The sequence below is a fragment of the Monodon monoceros genome, unplaced genomic scaffold (assembly GCF_005190385.1).
Source record: "Monodon monoceros isolate NGI ecotype Baffin Bay Population unplaced genomic scaffold, NGI_Narwhal_1 Super_Scaffold_20, whole genome shotgun sequence".
In the NCBI taxonomy this organism is placed as follows: domain Eukaryota; kingdom Metazoa; phylum Chordata; class Mammalia; order Artiodactyla; family Monodontidae; genus Monodon; species Monodon monoceros.
Window position 1 is genome coordinate 39,908,521 of NW_021703777.1, and position 18,450 is coordinate 39,926,970.

The 18,450-nt window shown below is 36.8% G+C and overlaps 1 protein-coding gene across 4 annotated transcripts in view; it reads left to right on the forward strand.

The window, feature by feature from the left end:
* LIN54 (lin-54 DREAM MuvB core complex component) overlaps window positions 1–18,450 on the forward strand; it is a 74,010-nt gene that overhangs the window by 15,031 nt on the left and 40,529 nt on the right. For all 4 annotated transcript variants that reach the window (XM_029235964.1, XM_029235965.1, XM_029235963.1 and 1 more), the window contains exons 3-4: window positions 3,636–3,759; window positions 10,072–10,214. In XM_029235964.1, the coding sequence (XP_029091797.1) occupies window positions 3,636–3,759; window positions 10,072–10,214 (267 nt within the window). The remainder of the gene's footprint in view (window positions 1–3,635; window positions 3,760–10,071; window positions 10,215–18,450) is intronic.

Below are 18,450 nucleotides of genomic sequence, written 5' to 3' on the forward strand. Positions count from 1 at the left end.
TCAAAATGGTACCCATTGTTAGTATGAATAGAACCCTAAGATAGAAGGTTATAAGAGCATATGTTAAGTATTTTTTCATGCCCAGTAGGTTTTTTTAGGTCACCACTGCTCTTAGAAATACAATGATCCACTTAAGACCACAAATGCATTTCCTGTTTGAAAGAGTTGGCTTTTAGAAAGAAGGCATGAGTTAGAGAAATAAAGCAGGTGTATAAGGAAGGAGGAAGGTTTGGGGAACTGTCTACTCTCAGCTGATATTAGAAATATTGTTTTGGTTATTATGTTGGCAAAATAGTTAGAAACTTATTTTTCACAGGCTTTTTATTTAAGAACTTCATAAGATTTCTCAAACTTTATAATTTGTCCATGTCCCTTCTGCCACTATTAAACATTTAGTGCTCTTTCTTGTTCATTATCATCTCTCACTTAATTCTGACTTCCTTTTACTTTTTTTGGTGAGGATCTCTTGAATGAGATATCCTATCACCATCAAGCACCTTGTCCTCAGCTTGTTTTTTAATCAGTTTTAAAACTTGTTTTTATTGGTTTACCAGAGTTTATCTGGCTTTGGGGATATGGATCACAACCATGTTCGCAAATACTGTAAATGTAAATCAGAATGTCATTTTTTTTCATTTACAAGAGCAATGTATACATACTATTTGTAAGACCAGTTTACTTGTATCCACTAGTTTTCTACTATAATCCCCGAAGTACCAACAATAAAAACAAAGACTGGGGTCTAATTCTTATAACTTCTCTTCTTGTCCTTACTTTTATAAAATCTGATTCTATTTATTTAAAAAGACTGCTATTTAAAAACAAAAACAAGGGCTTACCTGGTGGCGCAGTGGTTGAGAGTCCACCTGCCGATGCAGGGGACACGGGTTCATGCCCCGGTCCGGGAGGATCCCACATGCCGCGGAGCGGCGGGGCCCGTGAGCCATGGCCACTGAGCCTGCATGTCCGGAGCCTGTGCTCTGCAAAGGGAGAGGCCACGACAGTGAGAGGCCCGCGTACCGCAAAATAAATAAATAAATAAAATAAAAACAGAAACAAAAGAAACCCCATTTAGAATATTGTCCTACTTGTCCAGTTATTTTTAGGCAACTCAAATCTTTTCAACTCAAGAGTAGCCTATAAAGCTCTGAAGCACTGAAGCACAGAAAAAACAAACAAAAAGCTACACATCTATCTGTATCCATTTTGGGCAACAGAATATTTGGTTTACTTTTACATGGTGTGTATGATCCCCTGATTTTTTTCCCAGTCGGTTCTCAGCATTGTCTTAAGTTTAATCAGAGTATTGAAACTTATTAGGGTGTGGACAATAGGAAAGGATGGAAGAAGGAGACCCATCTCCAAAGGTGACAGTTGAGGCCAGAGGCAGTAACAAAGAGGTATAGTTACACTTAGTTACAGATACATAAACACTTTCCTGTGTTTCTTGTGCATAGTATATAAGAATAATAGATAATTAGCCGTATGGAACAACATAACTCCTTATTAGTTCCTGAATCTGTATAACACAGTGCCCAAAATTACCTGCATGTATTATTTGATCACATCTTTGGCAGTCTTATTTGTAAATTTCCTTCTTTGATTCATTTTTGTCTTAATCTGCTAATTAGATACATTTGTTAAAAAATGATCCTTTGGGCTTCCCTGGTGGCGCAGTGGTTGAGGGTCCGCCTGCCGATGCAGGGGACACGGGTTCGTGCCCGGTCCGGGAAGATCCCACATGCCACAGAGCGGCTGGGTCCGTGAGTCATGGCCGCTAAGCCTGCGCGTCTGGAGCCTGTGCTCCGCAACGGGAGAGGCCACACAGTGAGAGGCCCGCATACTGCAAAAAAAAGAAGAAGATCCTTTATGCTCTGTTTTATTTAATAAAGTAAATTTGTTCTAGGGTAGTTTAGAATTCATAATGCAAAAAGCCTGGTTCCTTGACAGAATTGGAAATCCTTATTTTCAGCAATGCTACACTAAAGAAACAAAACCACAAGGACAAGTTGAGATTGTTCCTTTGAATAATTAATGTGCTCTTGGTCGTATTTACATTTTTTTTCCTGGTTGGTAAGTATTCATATAGTTTTATGATTGTGAAAATTAGTTAAAAATGGGGAAACACTTTAAGTTCCCAAACTCTATAGCTAAGATTATCTATTTCGAGACACAGATTTCCAAGAATATCAATACCTCTACCTCTTGAGATTCTTAATACTAAATCAATAGACAACATATTCTAACTTATTTTAGAGTTTTAGGCCTGTAAATACACTTGGGAAATATTTTCTCTGTGTGTCTCCCAAATTGCATCAGTTTTTAAAACTACAATTATGGATTTATTTGGGTATATCAGAGTTTTACAAGCTGGATATTTTTTAATATAGTAGGGAATCTCTTTGGTTCGTTTTTTTAAAAGGTGATTTGTGTTTCCTTTACATTTTGTTTTGTCAGTAATATTTTCTGAGTGTAAGAAAGTAATATATTCTAAGTGTAAGAAAATGTTATTAAGTTTAATTTATAGTTTGAGCACAAAGCTGGTATTTACTTAGTTCTGTAATCAGTTACAGCTTCTGGTATGTTTTGTCGTTTAAGTTGGTCATGTTTGTTCATTTTGAGTTATTATTTCCAATAATAGTACTTTCAGGGCCTCAATTTTCAATCTGCCAAAGATAAAATTAGTATTTAATGCCCTTCCTGCTCTGAAAGTCCATGATTTTTATCATAAACTGGTAAAAAAGTCTATGATTTTTATTATTGCTAAAGGCTATGATTTTTTATCATTGCTAAATTTCTGCTTCTGACTTTTAGAAAAAGCTGTGCCTTGCATACATTGCAATTTCAGTATAAGGACATTGGTAACTCTACCTTCCTTGACTTGTGGAGAATTTTAGTTTAGGGCAACAGTGTACCGTGTATAATGTAAAAGCAGAGATGAATAAAACATAGACCCTCCCTTCAAACAATTTATAGTCTAGTAAAGTGTATTTTAGTAAATAATATTTCAGAGGCTTCACCTTTAGAATAGTCTTTGTTTTGCCAAACATGTCTCTTTGTATCCTAGGGTGTTAACTTGTGCAGTTCCTTATTTATCTGCCCCTGATATATAGATCTAAAGTTGAAGATACAATCATGAGCCTATCTTTTATGTGTATTTATATTTTGCTTCCAGGGGCCAATGAAATTATATTTATCATTTGCACTATGCTTTCTTAACGTACTCTACTCCATCTTTTTATTATTGAATAATTAGCTATTTGGAAAAGGATATTGCTGTGCCATATTTGTGTTTCATTATTATTATTAAATGGTTATTTTAAACATTACTATTGAACATTAAACATTATTTTTACAAATTAATTTGTTTTTCATTATATGCATATGTCCCAGAGACTAAAATAAGGATTTGCAATAAAATCCAAAGGTATTGTTGTATAATGGCCTAAGGATGTGATCATATTAGTATTTTGGTGAATGGCTGCATTTTAAATGTTTTTAACGTCAGTACTTAGATATGTTTTGTTAAATGAGCTGGTTTCACATGTACTTCTGTATATCAATCTTGTCTAATTTTGATTGAATAGGTGTTTTATATAGAAACAATGGTCTTTATAGTTATTTATATATTTCAGATTGCGAAGAAACCTCGAACTCCAACCTCTGGTCCAGTAATCACGAAGCTGATCTTTGCAAAACCAATTACTAGTAAAGCAGTTACAGGACAGACAACTCAAGTATCACCACCAGTCATTGCAGGTTATATTTCTTTATAGTTTGTTTAGCTAAATATTTACCTTCCTTTTAGGTTTAAAAAAGGCTGTTCTACTACCTTGAAATGTTTTAGTGCTTATTACTGTAAATCAGACTGGTTAGTAAGAAATGTTACACCTATTAAATGTGTCCTTCAAGCAAAATGCCTTATCTCAAAATCAGTCCATTACTTTAGCCTCTTTGGTTTTTGGTATACCTTGAAAGTAGTGAAGTCTCAGACTCTGATAATACTAGCTAACATTTACATAGTGTTTGCTACGGCCTCCACACTATTCTTAGCTCTTTACATAGAGTGACATATATAATCCTCTGGCAATCCTATGCGGTAGGTACTAATAACATCCCCATTTTGCCAGTGTGGAAACAGAGGCACTCAGCTAGTAAATGGCCAAGTTGGAATTTGAATCCAGCTAATGCTAGAGCACATGTTAATAAGTCTGTTAGGTTTAAAGTAATATATGTGAGAGTATAGTATTTCATGGTTTCTGTTTGAATTTTTGGTTTCCGTATTTTAATATTCTCTGTATGCAGTTCTCTATGAAACAGAAAATTATCACAATGATAATAATTACTTAAGTGAGAACAGAATTTTAGTTATATTACTTTTACCAGCAAATTCCTCAGCGTGGCCCAATTATTTTATTATATACTTTTAAGATATGTCATCACTAATAACACCTCAGAAATCTTGATTTTGAGTATTTCACTCCTTATTATTCTAGTTGATCTGCCTTTGTACTTCCAATCTAGTAATTCTTTCACTTTGAAATCTCTGATCCATTAACTCTTCCACTTTCTCATTAATAATCCCTTTCCAGTCCTCAAATTCTTCCTTACTCAGCATGGAGTTCATGACCCATCACTATTGCTCCCAGAAAACACCATTGATTCTCTTTCCACTCTCTCTTTCTATAATGGCTTGGTTAAGTCCACCTCTCTTATTTCTTCTTGCCTGGCAAGCACCTCAGTACTTCTGGAGAAAATCACACAGCTGTGGTGACTGGTCTTTAATTCAGAGCTATACTAACATTACTCCTTTCACCATTTAGGAGCTCATTTAAAATTTCCATTGTTCTAATAGCTTATGGAAGCACCTCTGGGTGGTAGACTTTGACTAGAGACTTTCAAATGCTAATTACCCATTTCTAGAATGTGTATTCTTGGTGAAGGTACTTCAAATGTTAATTAACCATCCCTGGGATATGTATTAAAACCATCTCCTACTGTCTTTGATAAATTTACAGACAGTATAGCAGTAGGCAACTCTGAAATCAGTGGCAGTGAAATGATCATTTTCCTAGGCTTTGAATTATAATATATAGGGAGGCTTCTCTGCTTAGCAAGTGAGAGAAAGAATGGGGAGATTGTAGTTTGAGGGCAGTGTTGGGTGAGTGAATGTTCTCTTTTTCTTTTGGCCTTCAGTAGAGATTTGGGATGGTATAGGATGCTCGTATCTAGAGGGCTGTCATGGGAGATAGGTGTGGCCCCAGATGAAAAACTGGAAAGGGTTTGGATTTCGAGCTGCTTCAGGAAGTGGGCTTTAGTTGGCTGAAAGTGAGGAAGGCTTGGATATGTTGATGATAAAGGGACCACCAGACCCTTAGGAGGTTGGGTGAGTAGAGGTGGTTTACGAGGAGGGGTGTCTCAGTGCCATGTTCTCTACTGCTTTTGAGTTTGAGAGAATTCCTTAAAACTTTTAATTATGTAGGGGCGAAGGGGAGCTGTATGCTAAAGAATTGTGGTTTTGCAGAAGTGTCTGAGTGAATATTTGGTAATGTCAAGATTTCACCTCTCTTACATTTGACTATAATGGATGTCATTGCTGGGTCTTTGGGTGATTTACAGTGTGTTGCACACTAATCATAGCTTCACCTTTTAATTACAGACAGACTTATTAGCCCTCCCAAAATACATAGAGATAGACTTCTATTAAATTTCACTAGAATTGTTGGCATTAAGTTCAGTTTGGAGGGATAATTTCTACTGTTAACTAATAGTTTGTAGCTTTTTAAATTCATGTAAGCCAAATTTTAAACCACCAAAGTAGCTCTCCTGCTGAATTGTCTTATCACAAGGAGGTTCCATTATCTTTCTATTATAGCTAAGGATCTTTCAAATTACATTTAGACTGCTTTTTAATGACCTTTGGGCTTTTCATGGAAGATGGATATCTTTTTCTGTCTTTTGATCAAGATGAACTTAGTGTTTGTATAAAATCAATTTTTCTAAAATGCAAATATGATTTTGTCACACCCTTGCTTAAATTTTCGTGGCCACATCCATTTCTTGACCTTAATCCTTCAGGAATAAGTTCAGATGCCAGAGCTTTCTTAGCATTAAAGTCATTTATTATATAACATATACCTTTTTCATTTTCACCTTGTATTAGCTCCAGACCTACTGATGTAACTTATTTCAAGAGATCACCAAATGGCCCATGTTCTCTCAGAACTTAGGCCCTTGGCACTGTTGCTTTTACCTGAAATGACTTTTTTTGCTTTCCTTATGGCTGACTCATCCATTTTATCTTTGGATTATCTCTACCTGTCTTGGAAGTTTTTGATCCTAGGTTTAGTTAGGTTCTCTTTTCTCTGACCATCTCCTATATATTTCCATAAAACTTGGTTATACCTACCAAATACTTAACTTAAATCAGACTTCTGTTAAATTTCACACTGGCTTTTAATGTTTCCATTAGTCATGGTATATTGTTATACTTGGTTTCCTTGTCTGCCTGTCTCCCCTATATTGTCTGACTGTCTCCCCTATTACACTTAAAATTTTTCTTAATAGTAATTTTGGATTTTGTTTGCCATCTAGTTTTTAAAGATTATTTTTTTAAAAATTATGATAAATACACATAACATAAAGTTGACCATTTTAACCACTGGTGGCATTAAGTACATTCATGTTGTTGTGCAACCATCACCACTGTCTGTCTCTAGGACTTTTTTCGCATTGCAAAGCTAAATCTTTGTACGCATTAAACAATAACTTCCCAATTCCTTCCTTCCCCCAGCCCCTAGCAGAGACTGTCTCTATCAATTTGACTTTTCCATGTATCTCGTATAAGTGGAACCGTACAGTATTTGTCCTTTTATGACTGGCTTTTTATGACTCTCCAATAGCTAGCACAGTTTCTAGCACATAGATGTGGTTCGGTGAATGTGTATTGTTGAGTGAATATGTGTATCACAGAGGCAGTGTGGTGTATGGGAGGAGCTATTAGGAGACTTGGGTTTTAGTTATGGGTCTTCTATTCATTTTCTCTGTGATCTTGGGTAAATATATTTTCTGTTCATCTTACTCCTTTCTGTAAAATGTTGATAACAATCACTTCACATGACTTTTGAGATGGTTAAATGAGGTACAGAGGTCCTCATTATCAGGTCCTCATTATCAGAGCTCCCAAGGTACAAGGTTGCTGCTATAGCAGAGCAAACTCCATCAATGTGAAAATATTCACTAATGAATTAATCTCTTATAGAATTAGTCCTGGCTCAGATAAGCTAGCTCTCTGCCCCCAGCCTGTCCCATCTGTAGCTTTTTGGTTATGTCTCTTTTGATTCTTGGAGAATACCTGACAGTAGAGTGTAAAATGCTTTGCAAATTGATTTCAAGGTGAAATTGTATAACTTGTATACTTTCTTGAATCTGTCTGCAGAGTCAAGGATAAACAGGGATTTGGAGATTAATCAGGAGAAATGCTATCTGGATGAAAAACAAGTGGCCCTTCAAAGAAGAATAACTTGAATTTTAAAGGATATAGAGGGTTCTTGGGAAAATTGATGAAATCCTAAAATATTTTGGCAGAAATAATCTTCTGTATCATCCTGTTGTGCCCATCAGAGTCTGTCATTGTAATGTCATTACTAATTTTCAGAAGAATCCTCTCCCCCTCAAACAGTTCATTCTAAGAGATAGTATAGTTGTAATTATAAACTGAATTTTTGTTAAATATAAGCAAAAAAAGTTTTAGTTTTAGGGGTTTTTGTTGTTGTTATTTACAGTGAAATTTTTGTCCTTGTTTTAAATGTAATTCACTTTAACTGGCCTTTTTCTGGTATCAGTTATCCTCACTCAGGAATAGAGGATTTTTATATGTATGTTTTCTGAAATGTATGTAATGCTTAACAAATAAGAAATTATAGTAATAACTGTAAATGATGAGCATTTTATGAAAATGTGTCTTTATTGGTAGTTTCTTTTCTTAAAATAATGGTTGTTGGGGCTTTAGGCTTATCCCAGAGGTATTAGTTTTGGAAACCAGAACAGACAAACATGATACTTCAGGCAGGCTCCACATTTGAGGGTGCCCTTCTAAAAATATTTGATATAGATTCATTTAGTTTATATAGAATTGACTTATTCAGTTATGATGTAATTCAGCCTAAAAAAACCCTAGCAAAACTCTCAACTGAAATTCATTAAGGAATATGTCAATAATATAAAATGTAATCGTGTACTAAAAGAAATTGAAAAAATATATTTAAAATATTTAAAAAATTCATGTGTCAGACAAAACTTGATTCGTCTTTAAAAAAAAAATACATATACTGTCACATTGTTATTAGAAAAAAAAACAGCCCTGAAACTCTTACATGCTAGTTCTCTATCTTTGTTTGAAGGGTAAGACCCTTCTTTTTTTTCTCTTTTTCCCTTTTTCTCTTCCTGTCTCCCTCTCTCTTTCATCTCTGACTGTATCTGTAAGTTAAATCATAGCATCTAAAGGGATTTTAGAGATAATTTAGTTATCTACCCTCTCTATTTCTTGAGTGCTTGGAGTTCCTCTTCAGCCAGTGGATTTGATTATCCAGCATCTGTTTTGAACACCTTCAGTGAGTAGAAACTCACTCATAGAAACAGTCATTTCAATTGGAAATTTTTGTTAGAAGTTCTTTCTTACTGCTTAACTGAAAATTTTCTGTTTATATTAGTGTGTGCATCTGATGGATACAGAGTGGTTCTAATCCTTCAACTTGACAGCATGGATCAATCAGGACAGTCTTGGTTCTCTGCCATAATAAACAGTCTTTAAATCTCAGAAATTTAAGAAAACACAAATTTTATTTTGTATTCATACTTCATGGTTATCTACATGTCTACTGTGGGTTAGAAAGGGGGCTATTCTCATCATGGTCACTCAAGGACCCCGGCTGATGGAGGAGCCACCATCCAGACGCAGTGAGGAAAAGAGAGCTTTGGAAGGTCTTGCATAGGCAGTAAATGTTCTGACCCAGAAATGACACACATCACTTCTACTCATAATTTGTTGGTCAGAACTAGTCATATGGCCCTAATCTAACCACAGGGAGCCGCAGGGACGGGTAGGAAGGGCAGTCCTGCCGTGTGCCCAGAATGGAAGGGGAGGAGGTCGGCACCAGAATGCTGAATGGCAGCATCACACAGTCTTTCAGGAATTTGGAGCTGTGTCATGTCTTTGTATTCCTCTCTCACCTAGGACAAAAATTCCTAATATTTCAACTCCTTGTGATATGATTTCCAATTCTGTAAGCCATCCAGACACACTATAGTTTTTCTGTTTTGTTCCTGAAGGATATTTCCAGAAGGGAACACAGCATTCTTGTTGGAATCTGGCCAGGACAGCTAGAAGAATTTTTTTTTCCCCTTTTTGGCAGACTAAAATGAGACAGTATTAAACCAGTGTTCAAGTTAGTTCAGTGACTATCTGTTTTATAGATGTGGACTTAAATTGTATCCTGAATGGTTTCAGTTCAAAGAGAAGAAGCTGAGGTATAGTAGAGAACAGAGACTGAAGTTTTAAGACTTGGATTCAAGTCCTAACTTTGAGGAGCTGTGTTACACAGGACTTGTTCCTTAGTTGTCCTGAGCCTATTTTCTTATAGATATAACCTAACAGTATAGATGAGGGAATTCCCTGGCAGTCCAATGGTTAGGACTCCGCACTCTCACTGCCGAGGGCTCGGGTTCAGTCCCTGGTTGGGAAACTAAGATCCCACAAGCCGAACGGTGTGGCCAAGAAAACAGACAAAACACAAAGCAGTATTGATGAGAATGTGAGCAGAAGTGTTTTTGTGGACTTTCATAAGGTGGTATTAAGATACTAAGTGTTACTAAGAAGCATTGTTTTGTTTCCTTCTGCCTGGGTTCACCATAGTTCATTAGACCTACTTAAGTGTTTCAGTTCATAAGTGGCTGCGTATGAAATATTGAACATATATATACTACAGTCCTTGTGGGTATAAATCATCATCAAATACATTTTTATACGATTATTGAAAAGAGTCAAACTGATGTGCTGCCTCTCATTTGCAGGTAGGGTTCTTTCACAGTCTACTCCCGGGACTCCATCAAAGACCATAACAATATCTGAAAGTGGTGTTATTGGATCAACTTTAAATTCTACAACACAGACACCAAATAAAATAGCCATCTCACCTTTGAAATCGCCAAATAAGGTAAAAAAAACAATTAGCCACAAAGGCCAAGTATTGTGGTTAATGACTTTATTTTCTTACTAGTCACTTCAGATACTTCAGTTTTAATATATTCCCAAAGAGTTAATAGGTATTTGGTGAATATCGGATTAATTTAGTAATCAAGGATGTACGACAGATAAAAAACTTACCCTGAACGCATAGTTACACAGTTATCATTTTGCATGCTAAGATTATTTTAATGGCCCTTGTGAATGTGGGTACAACATAAATCTTCTGAACGAGGTGCATTATGTAGGTGTTTGGTTCCTCTTCAGTTAATACTTGTGCAAAATTATTGTCTTTGGGTCAGTCACATATATAGTGACTCTATAAATATAAAATGTTAAATGTAACTTTTTTAAAAATAAAATATTTGGTGCCTTCTGCTTAAGCTGTCCTTGATTTTATGGAGAGCTGAGCTTTTGCTGAGTAACAGAGTAGCCAGAGTACTAGAAATTGCCATCAAATGCTGGTGATCATATTAATTCGGGTTTTTTAGGCTTAACACAGCTCATTCAGAGCATCTGAAAGCTTGTCTTAATTTATTTTCTTTTTAAGGGGGCAAAGTACCTATCATTTTAGGTCAAGTTAAGTAGTCTTAGCTCACTTTCCTAAAACATACAGATGTCATTATACCAGCATAACATTTTGGAACAAGTATGCTTTAAAGGACATATTCAGGTGGAAAGCCAAGCATCATTATTCTGTAAGGTGCCACCCTTGCGATTCTGGAAACACACAGCCCTTTGTACCTGCCTTTTTCCTTAATTCGCTACTATTCATGAGTAGAACAAACATTAAATGTTTGCCTTACATTTTTAAAAAGTCTGTTGGTTTCTGTTTTAATGAGACTTGACTATAGTGTATAAATACGATGTCTGTTACAGTTTATTAAAATGGGATTCTACCTGCATGATAATACAGATAATTATCTACTTAAATGGAATGAATTCGACATTTGAGTGCTCACTATGTGCTCTGCATAGTGATAGGCACTGGGGATAAAAGCATGAATAAGATAAATTTTAAATTTCAGGTAGTTCAGTAGGGAAGTTAGAGTTAAACATTAAGAATTGCCCTACAGAATCATAACGGTCACATGTGGATTGAAGAGCCCTGTTGTGTCTGTCAGAGAAGGTTTATACAAAGGGTGCTATTCCTGAAAGGTCTTAACCTTAAAGGTGGTTCAGGCCTTAGCTATGGGTGAGCATAGGAGGTTTCCAAGTTGAGATAATACTTTACACAAAAGTGTAAAAGTGTGGCCCCGTGTAAAAGGGTAGTGTAGGGAGCTACCTTGCTTTGGTAGTGTGAGAGCCAAGGGTGCTAAAGTTAGATGGAAGGTTTCGTTACCCTCAGGAAAGTTTGGATTTTATTGTTCTTAAAGACTTTCTGTGACTTCCCATTGCTTCTAGGACAGTGGTTCTCAACCTTGTCTGCACGTTGGAATCACCTGGGGAGCTCTAATAAATACCAGTGCCTGGTTCTTATCCCTGAAGACTCTGTTTTAATTGGCCTGGAGTTTGGCTTGGTATCAGGATTTTTTAAGGCTAAGTGATTCTAATGAGTAGCCTAGATTAAAGACAACTGCTCTAGGATAATATGAGATTTGCATTTCAAAAAAGATTACTCTGTAGCATAATGAAAGATAGTTTGGAGGAAGGTAAGCCTGGATTCTAGAAGAGACCAGTTAGGTTAGTTATTCTCAACCTTGGCTACACTTTGGAAGCACGTGGAGACCTTTCGAAAAAACTCATGGCTGACCTCCACCTGATCCCACTTAAATCAGTCTCTAGGCTGGGGCCTAAGTATTAGATTTAATATTTTAAAATGTTAAAGTATAGGCCAGGGTAGAGAATCACTAAATTAGATTATTTTAGTACTTCACATTTGAGCTAGACTAGTAGCTAAGGGGCTAGGAAGAAGAGATGTGTTGAAAGAGGTGTAAGACATAATGACTGGATGTCAGGGTATAGGGAGGGGAGAACCTAAGGGATGACTCCTAGACTCCTAAACTGAAGAACACAGTATTGGTGGCACTGTGGGCTGGTACGTGGGCTATATCTGATGGCATACAAATAAGAACTAGCTTTATTTTTCTCTTATCCTTGACTTTAGCCATGTCATATTGAATCTTCCTTCTCTGGCTCTTGACAAGACGTCGTTTTTACTATAAGAACAAGCCTTATTTTGATGATTAAATTCAAAGGTATGAAAAGTCTACTCCAAACCTTACATCTAGTTGAATGGATGTAACTCAGACCTAATCATGACTCAGGGACCATGCAGTAAAGGAGTATTATCTGTTTCTTCACTCTTCTACTTCTTCCCTCTTTCTGCTTTTGGCTTCTGATTGGAAGGAAAATTAGAAGAGAAAGGACAAAGTTTTATGTGACTGGGACTGTTGTAATCCAACTGCCAATGTTCTCTGTGTGACAGGTGTCCAAGTGTGGCCTTTTACAGTTGTGCATTTAGGATGGTTTTTGGAGGCCCCCGTGGTATGCCCACATTGCCCAGGTCCCTTTTATGGTGCACACTCCAGCTACCGTTGGCAGGCCTCTAACTATCTCTTCCCTCCTGTAGTCTACCTACAGCCTGTTACTGCTGAGTCTCCTTCCTCAAGAAGGCACATGTCTTTGGCCTACCGAGATGCTTTAGCCCTTCTGCAGCATCTGTTGTATTTAGCTAATGGGAAACCTATAGAACTCAGTGGTAGAAATGTAGCTCATCTAACTGCTGTCCTCTGAGTCCTTGCTCTGCCGTTTTGAAGCTCCATCCAACTTCTTGCTTTCAGAATTCTCCAGGCTGGGACCAGTTTCTGTGTTCACATATGGCCTAAACTCCTGGGGATATGTCAGGTTCTTTTGGGCTGTTAAGAGTTTCTTTATCTCAGTATGTTGCCAGCCAAAGATTCAGATGTCAATTCCCTTCTTGTAGTTATCACCCAGTCTGTCCCAGAGGTTTTCTTGGAGAACCCCTGCTTTTGTTCTCACTAAGGTTGTAAAGCCCTAGCATTCTCTATGTTTATGAATTCACTTCTGTTTCTAATCTTGTTTTGTTTCATTTTCAATAGGCGGGAGGTGGGTGATAGAGATGCTGTCTTTTAGCAACTCTGGCATGGATGTTCTTTTTAGAGTGTAGGGGAGTTTATCATTTGTAGTTCTCAGCTTTGGGGGTTTCACTAGAGCCAAATTTTAAGATCGGAGAAAACATCCCATTATCCTTTTATACTAGAGAGGAAATACAGTAGGAATGGGTGGTTTAGGCAAAGAGATATTGTTTAGTTCTTGGAGATGTTTGTCATGGAAGTACCCACTGCTTGTCTAGAGGAGGATGTCTGTTAGGAAGCTGAATATAGGCAGTGGCTAAAACTATGTGTCTAGAGGAGGATGTCTGTTAGGAAGCTGAATATAGGCAGTGGCTAAAACTATGTGTACAGATGAACCTAACCAGGGAGCATGAGGTTTTGTGCAGAGTGAAAAGAAAAGCAGGACTGAACCACAGAATATTAAGAGTTAGTAGAAGAAAAGAGCCAATGGAAGAGAAGGAATGATAAGAGAGGAAGTATGAGAAACTTAACAAAATGAGAAGGGAGGATGGTTTCAAGAATGACGCCGGTCAACAATTTCAAATGTCATAGAAATGTCAATTAAGAAAAAGTCTAAAAAGTAAGGATTTGCTGGAGATGTCCTTGCTCCCATTAATCAAAAGTGGTCAAAAGGAAACCTCAAGCACCCATTCTTCCTTCCCTGCCAGCACTCACAGTCTGACCACCATCTGCCTTGAATCTGCTGGGACTTCTCTCATTATTTGTTCCTGTTTATACAGGGTGCCATCAAAAGGCCCAGACTCCTAGATTACCTTTCATTTCCCACATCTAATCTTGAAGTTGTCAGTATCTTCTGTCCCGTTACCCACCACCCATCCCCAACTCGTAAAATCCTTCCACTGTGCCCTATTTGGAGTTCATAAGCAAAATAATCCCCCAGTCCTCAACCTCTTTGCTGAATATTCCTTTTATTTTCTTACTCTAATGGATACCTGACTCTTCCCAATGGTACTGCTTCCCCTGCAGACCTCTTAAGTGATGACTCCTTCAGCCTGTTATACCATCGAGCCTGGAAGGGGGCCTAGGGAATAAGTGTCTTCCTGGCTTGTTCTCATTACAATTTGCAGACTATGCTCACTCTCTTCTCCATCTTTGAAACTAATGTTAACCAGGTTCCTTGTGGAAAGTCGGGCACGTCTAATATCTTCTCAGTTTACTTGATATTGTAGTTGTCTTTTGGGGCAGATGTCTTCCATTATATTTATTTTCTAAAGTAATCCTCAGTTTTCTTAAGTATTTATTAGACATGCAAATAAGCATTAAGCTAATGAAAGCATGATTCGGCAAGGTTTGCTTTCTTTTTACTTTAGATTTTAGTAATACTGTTATCTTCTAGTTTCGGACATTTAATGTGTCTTTTGTCCTGTAATCTTATTGTTGCGTTTTAGTATTTTTTTTTCATGGCATATTTTAGTTTATTTCAGAAGTACAATGGTTTGACATTAAAAAAAAATCTATCCATTTAATTTACAACATTAATAAGAAAAAATAATTACATGACAATCTCAATACATGCAGAAAAATTCTGAAAATAGCCAGCCTTCATTCTCGTTAAAACTACTTGAAACAGTAAAAATAAATACATTTGTAACTTGAAAATGAGGATGAATACATCAAACTTCATGTAATGGTGAATGTTGAACAAAGATACCCACTTTCAACACTTGTTCAGTTCCACTGCAGCTCTGAGTTAATGCAGTAAGACAAGAAAAAGAAATAAATGGCATAGAGCTTCAAAATAAAGTAAAAATTTGTCACAATTTACATATTACATTATAATATATGTGTAAAATATAAGAATCTGCTATTGAACTATTAGAATTAATGTATAAATTTAATTGATGGTTATACATGTGGTCAGTATAAAAAAAGATGATTAGATATGTGGTCAGTATAAAAAAATCAATATTTATAGACTTTTACACTTAATAAAGTTTTGTTATGATTGATTTTAAATCTTCCATCTTTTTTTTTTACATCTTTATTGGAGTATAATTGCTTTACAATGGTGTGTTAGTTTCTGCTTTATAACAAAGTGAATCAGTTATACATATACATATGTTCCCATATCTCCTCCCTCTTGCGTCTCCCTCCCTTGGGAGATATACAGTGTATATATATATATATCAGTTATACATATACATATGTTCCCATATCTCCCTCCCTCTTGCATCTCGCTCCCTATCCGACACATCCAGGTGGTCACAAAGCACCGAGCTGATCTCCCTGTGCTATGCGGCTGCTTCCCACTAGCTATCTGTTTTACGTTTGGTAGTGTATATATGTCCATGCCACTCTCTCACTTTGTCACAGTTTACCCTTCCCCCGCCCCATATCCTCAAGTCCATTCTCTAGTAGGTCTGTGTCTTTATTCCCGTCTTACCCCTAGGTTCTTCATGACATTTTTTTTCCTTATATTCCATATATATGTGTTAGCATACAGTATTTGTCTTTCTCTTTCTGACTTACTTCACTGTGTATGACAGACTCGAGGTCCATCCACCTCACTACAAATAACTCAATTTCGTTTCTTTTTATGGCTGAGTAATATTCCATTGTATATATGTGCCACATCTTCTTTATCCATTCATCCGATGATGGACACTTAGGTTGTTTCCATCTCCTGGCTATTGTAAATAGAGCTGGAATGAACATTTTGGTACATGACTCTTTTTGAATTATGGTTTTCTCACGGTATATGCCCAGTAGTGGAATTGCTGGGTCATATGGTAGTTCTATTTGTAGTTTTTTAAGGAACCTCCATACTGTTCTCCATACTGGCTGTACCAATTCACATTCCCACCAGCAGTACAGGAGTGTTCGCTTTTCTCCACACCCTCTCCAGCATTTATTGTTTCTAGATTTTTTGATGATGGCCAATCTGACCGGTGTGAGATGATATCTCACTGTAGTTTTGATTTGCATTTCTCTAATGATTAATGATGTTGAGCATTCTTTCATGTGTTTGTTGACAGTTTGTATATCTTCTTTGGAGAAATGTCTGTTTAGGTCTTCTGCCCATTTTTGGATTGGGTTGTTTGTTTTTTTGTTATTGAGCTGCATGAGCTGCTTATAAATTTTGGAGATTAATCCTTTGTCAGATGCTTCATTTGCAAATGTTTTCTCCCATTCTGAGGGTTGTCTTTTGGTCTTGTTTATGATTTCCTTCGCTGTGCAAAAGCTTTGAAGTTTCATTAGGTCCCATGTGTTTTTATTTCCATTTCTCTAGGAGGTGGGTCAAAAAGGATCTTGCTGTGATTTATGTCATAGAGTGTTTTGCCTATGTTTTCCTCTACGAGTTTGATAGTTTCTGGCCTTACATTTAGGTCTTTAATCCATTGTGAGCTTATTTTTGTGTATGGTGTTAGGGAGTGATCTAATCTCATACTTTTACATGTACCTGTCCAGTTTTCCCAGCACCACTTATTGAAGAGGCTGTCCTTTCTCCACTGTACATTCCTGCCTCCTTTATCAAAGATAAGGTGACCATATGTTCATGGGTTTATCTCTGGGCTTTCTATCCTGTTCCATTGATCTATATTTCTGCTTTTGTGCCACTACCATACTGTCTTGATTACTGTAGCTTTGTAGTATAGTCTGAAGTCTGGGAGCCTGATTCCTCCAGCTCCGATTTTCGTTCACAAGATTGCTTTGGCTATTTGGGGTCTTTTGTGTTTCCATACAAATTGTGAAATTTTTTGCTCTAGTTCTGTGAAAAATGCCAGTGGTAGTTTGATAGGGATTGCATTGAATCTGTAGATTGCTTTGGGTAGTAGAGTCATTTTCACAATGTTGATTCTTCCAATCCAAGAACATGGTGTACCTCTCCATCTATTTGTATCATCTTTAATTTCTTTCATCAGTGTCTTATTATTTTCTGCATACAGGTCTTTTGTAGGTTTATTCCTAGATATTTTATTCTTTTTGTTGCAACAGTAAATGGGATGTTTTCTTGATTTCACTTTCAGATTTTTCATCATTAGTGTATAGGAATGCCAGAGATTTCTGTGCATTAATTTTGTATCCTGCTACTTTACCAAATAAGTTGATTAGCTCTAGTAGTTTTCTGGTAGCATCTTTAGGATTCTCTATGTATAGTATCATGTCATCTGCAAACAGTGACAGCTTTACTTCTTCTTTTCCAATTTGGATTCCTTTTTTTTCCTTTTCTTCTCTCATTGCTGTGGCTTCCAAAACTATGTTGAATAAGACTGGTGAGAGTGGGCAACCTTGTCTTGTTCCTGATCTTAGTGGAAATGCTTTCAGTTTTTCACCATTGAGGACGATGTTGGCTGTGAGTTTGTCATATATGGCCTTTATTATGTTGAGGAAAGTTCCCTCTATGCCTACTTTCTGGAGGGTTTTTATCATAAATGGGTGTTGAATTTTGTCGAAAGCTTTCTCTGCATCTATTGAGGTGATCATATGGTTTTTCTCCTTCAATTTGTTAATATGGTGTATCACGTTGATTGATTTGCGTATATTGAAGAATCCTTGCACTCCTGGAATAAACCCCACTTGATCATGGTGTATGATCCGTTTAATGTGCTGTTGGATTCTGTTTGCTAGTATTTTGTTGAGGAGTTTTGCATCTATGTTCATCAGTGATATTGGCCTGTAGCTTTCTTTCTTTGTGACATCCTTGCCTGGTTTTGGGATCAGGGTGATGGTGGCCTCGTAGAATGAGTTTGGGAGTGTTCCTCCCTCTGCTATATTTTGGAAGAGTTTGAGAAGGATACGTGTTAGCTCTTCTCTAAATGTTTGATAGAATTCGCCTGTGAAGCCATCTGGTCCTGGGCTTTTGTTTGTTGGAAGATTTTTAATCACAGTTTCAATTTCAGTGCTTGTGATTGGTCTGTTCATATTTTCTATTTCTTCCTGATTCAGTCTTGGCAGGTTGTGCATTTCTAAAAATGTGTCCATTTCTTCCAGTTGTCCATTTTATTGGCATAGCGTTGCTTGTAGTAATGTCTCATGATCTTTTGTATTTCTGCAGTGTCAGTTGTTACTTCTCCTCTTTCATTTCTAATTCTATTGATTTGAGTCTTCTCCCTTTTTTTCTTGATGAGTCTGGCTAATGGTGTATCAATTTTGTTTATCTTCTCAAAG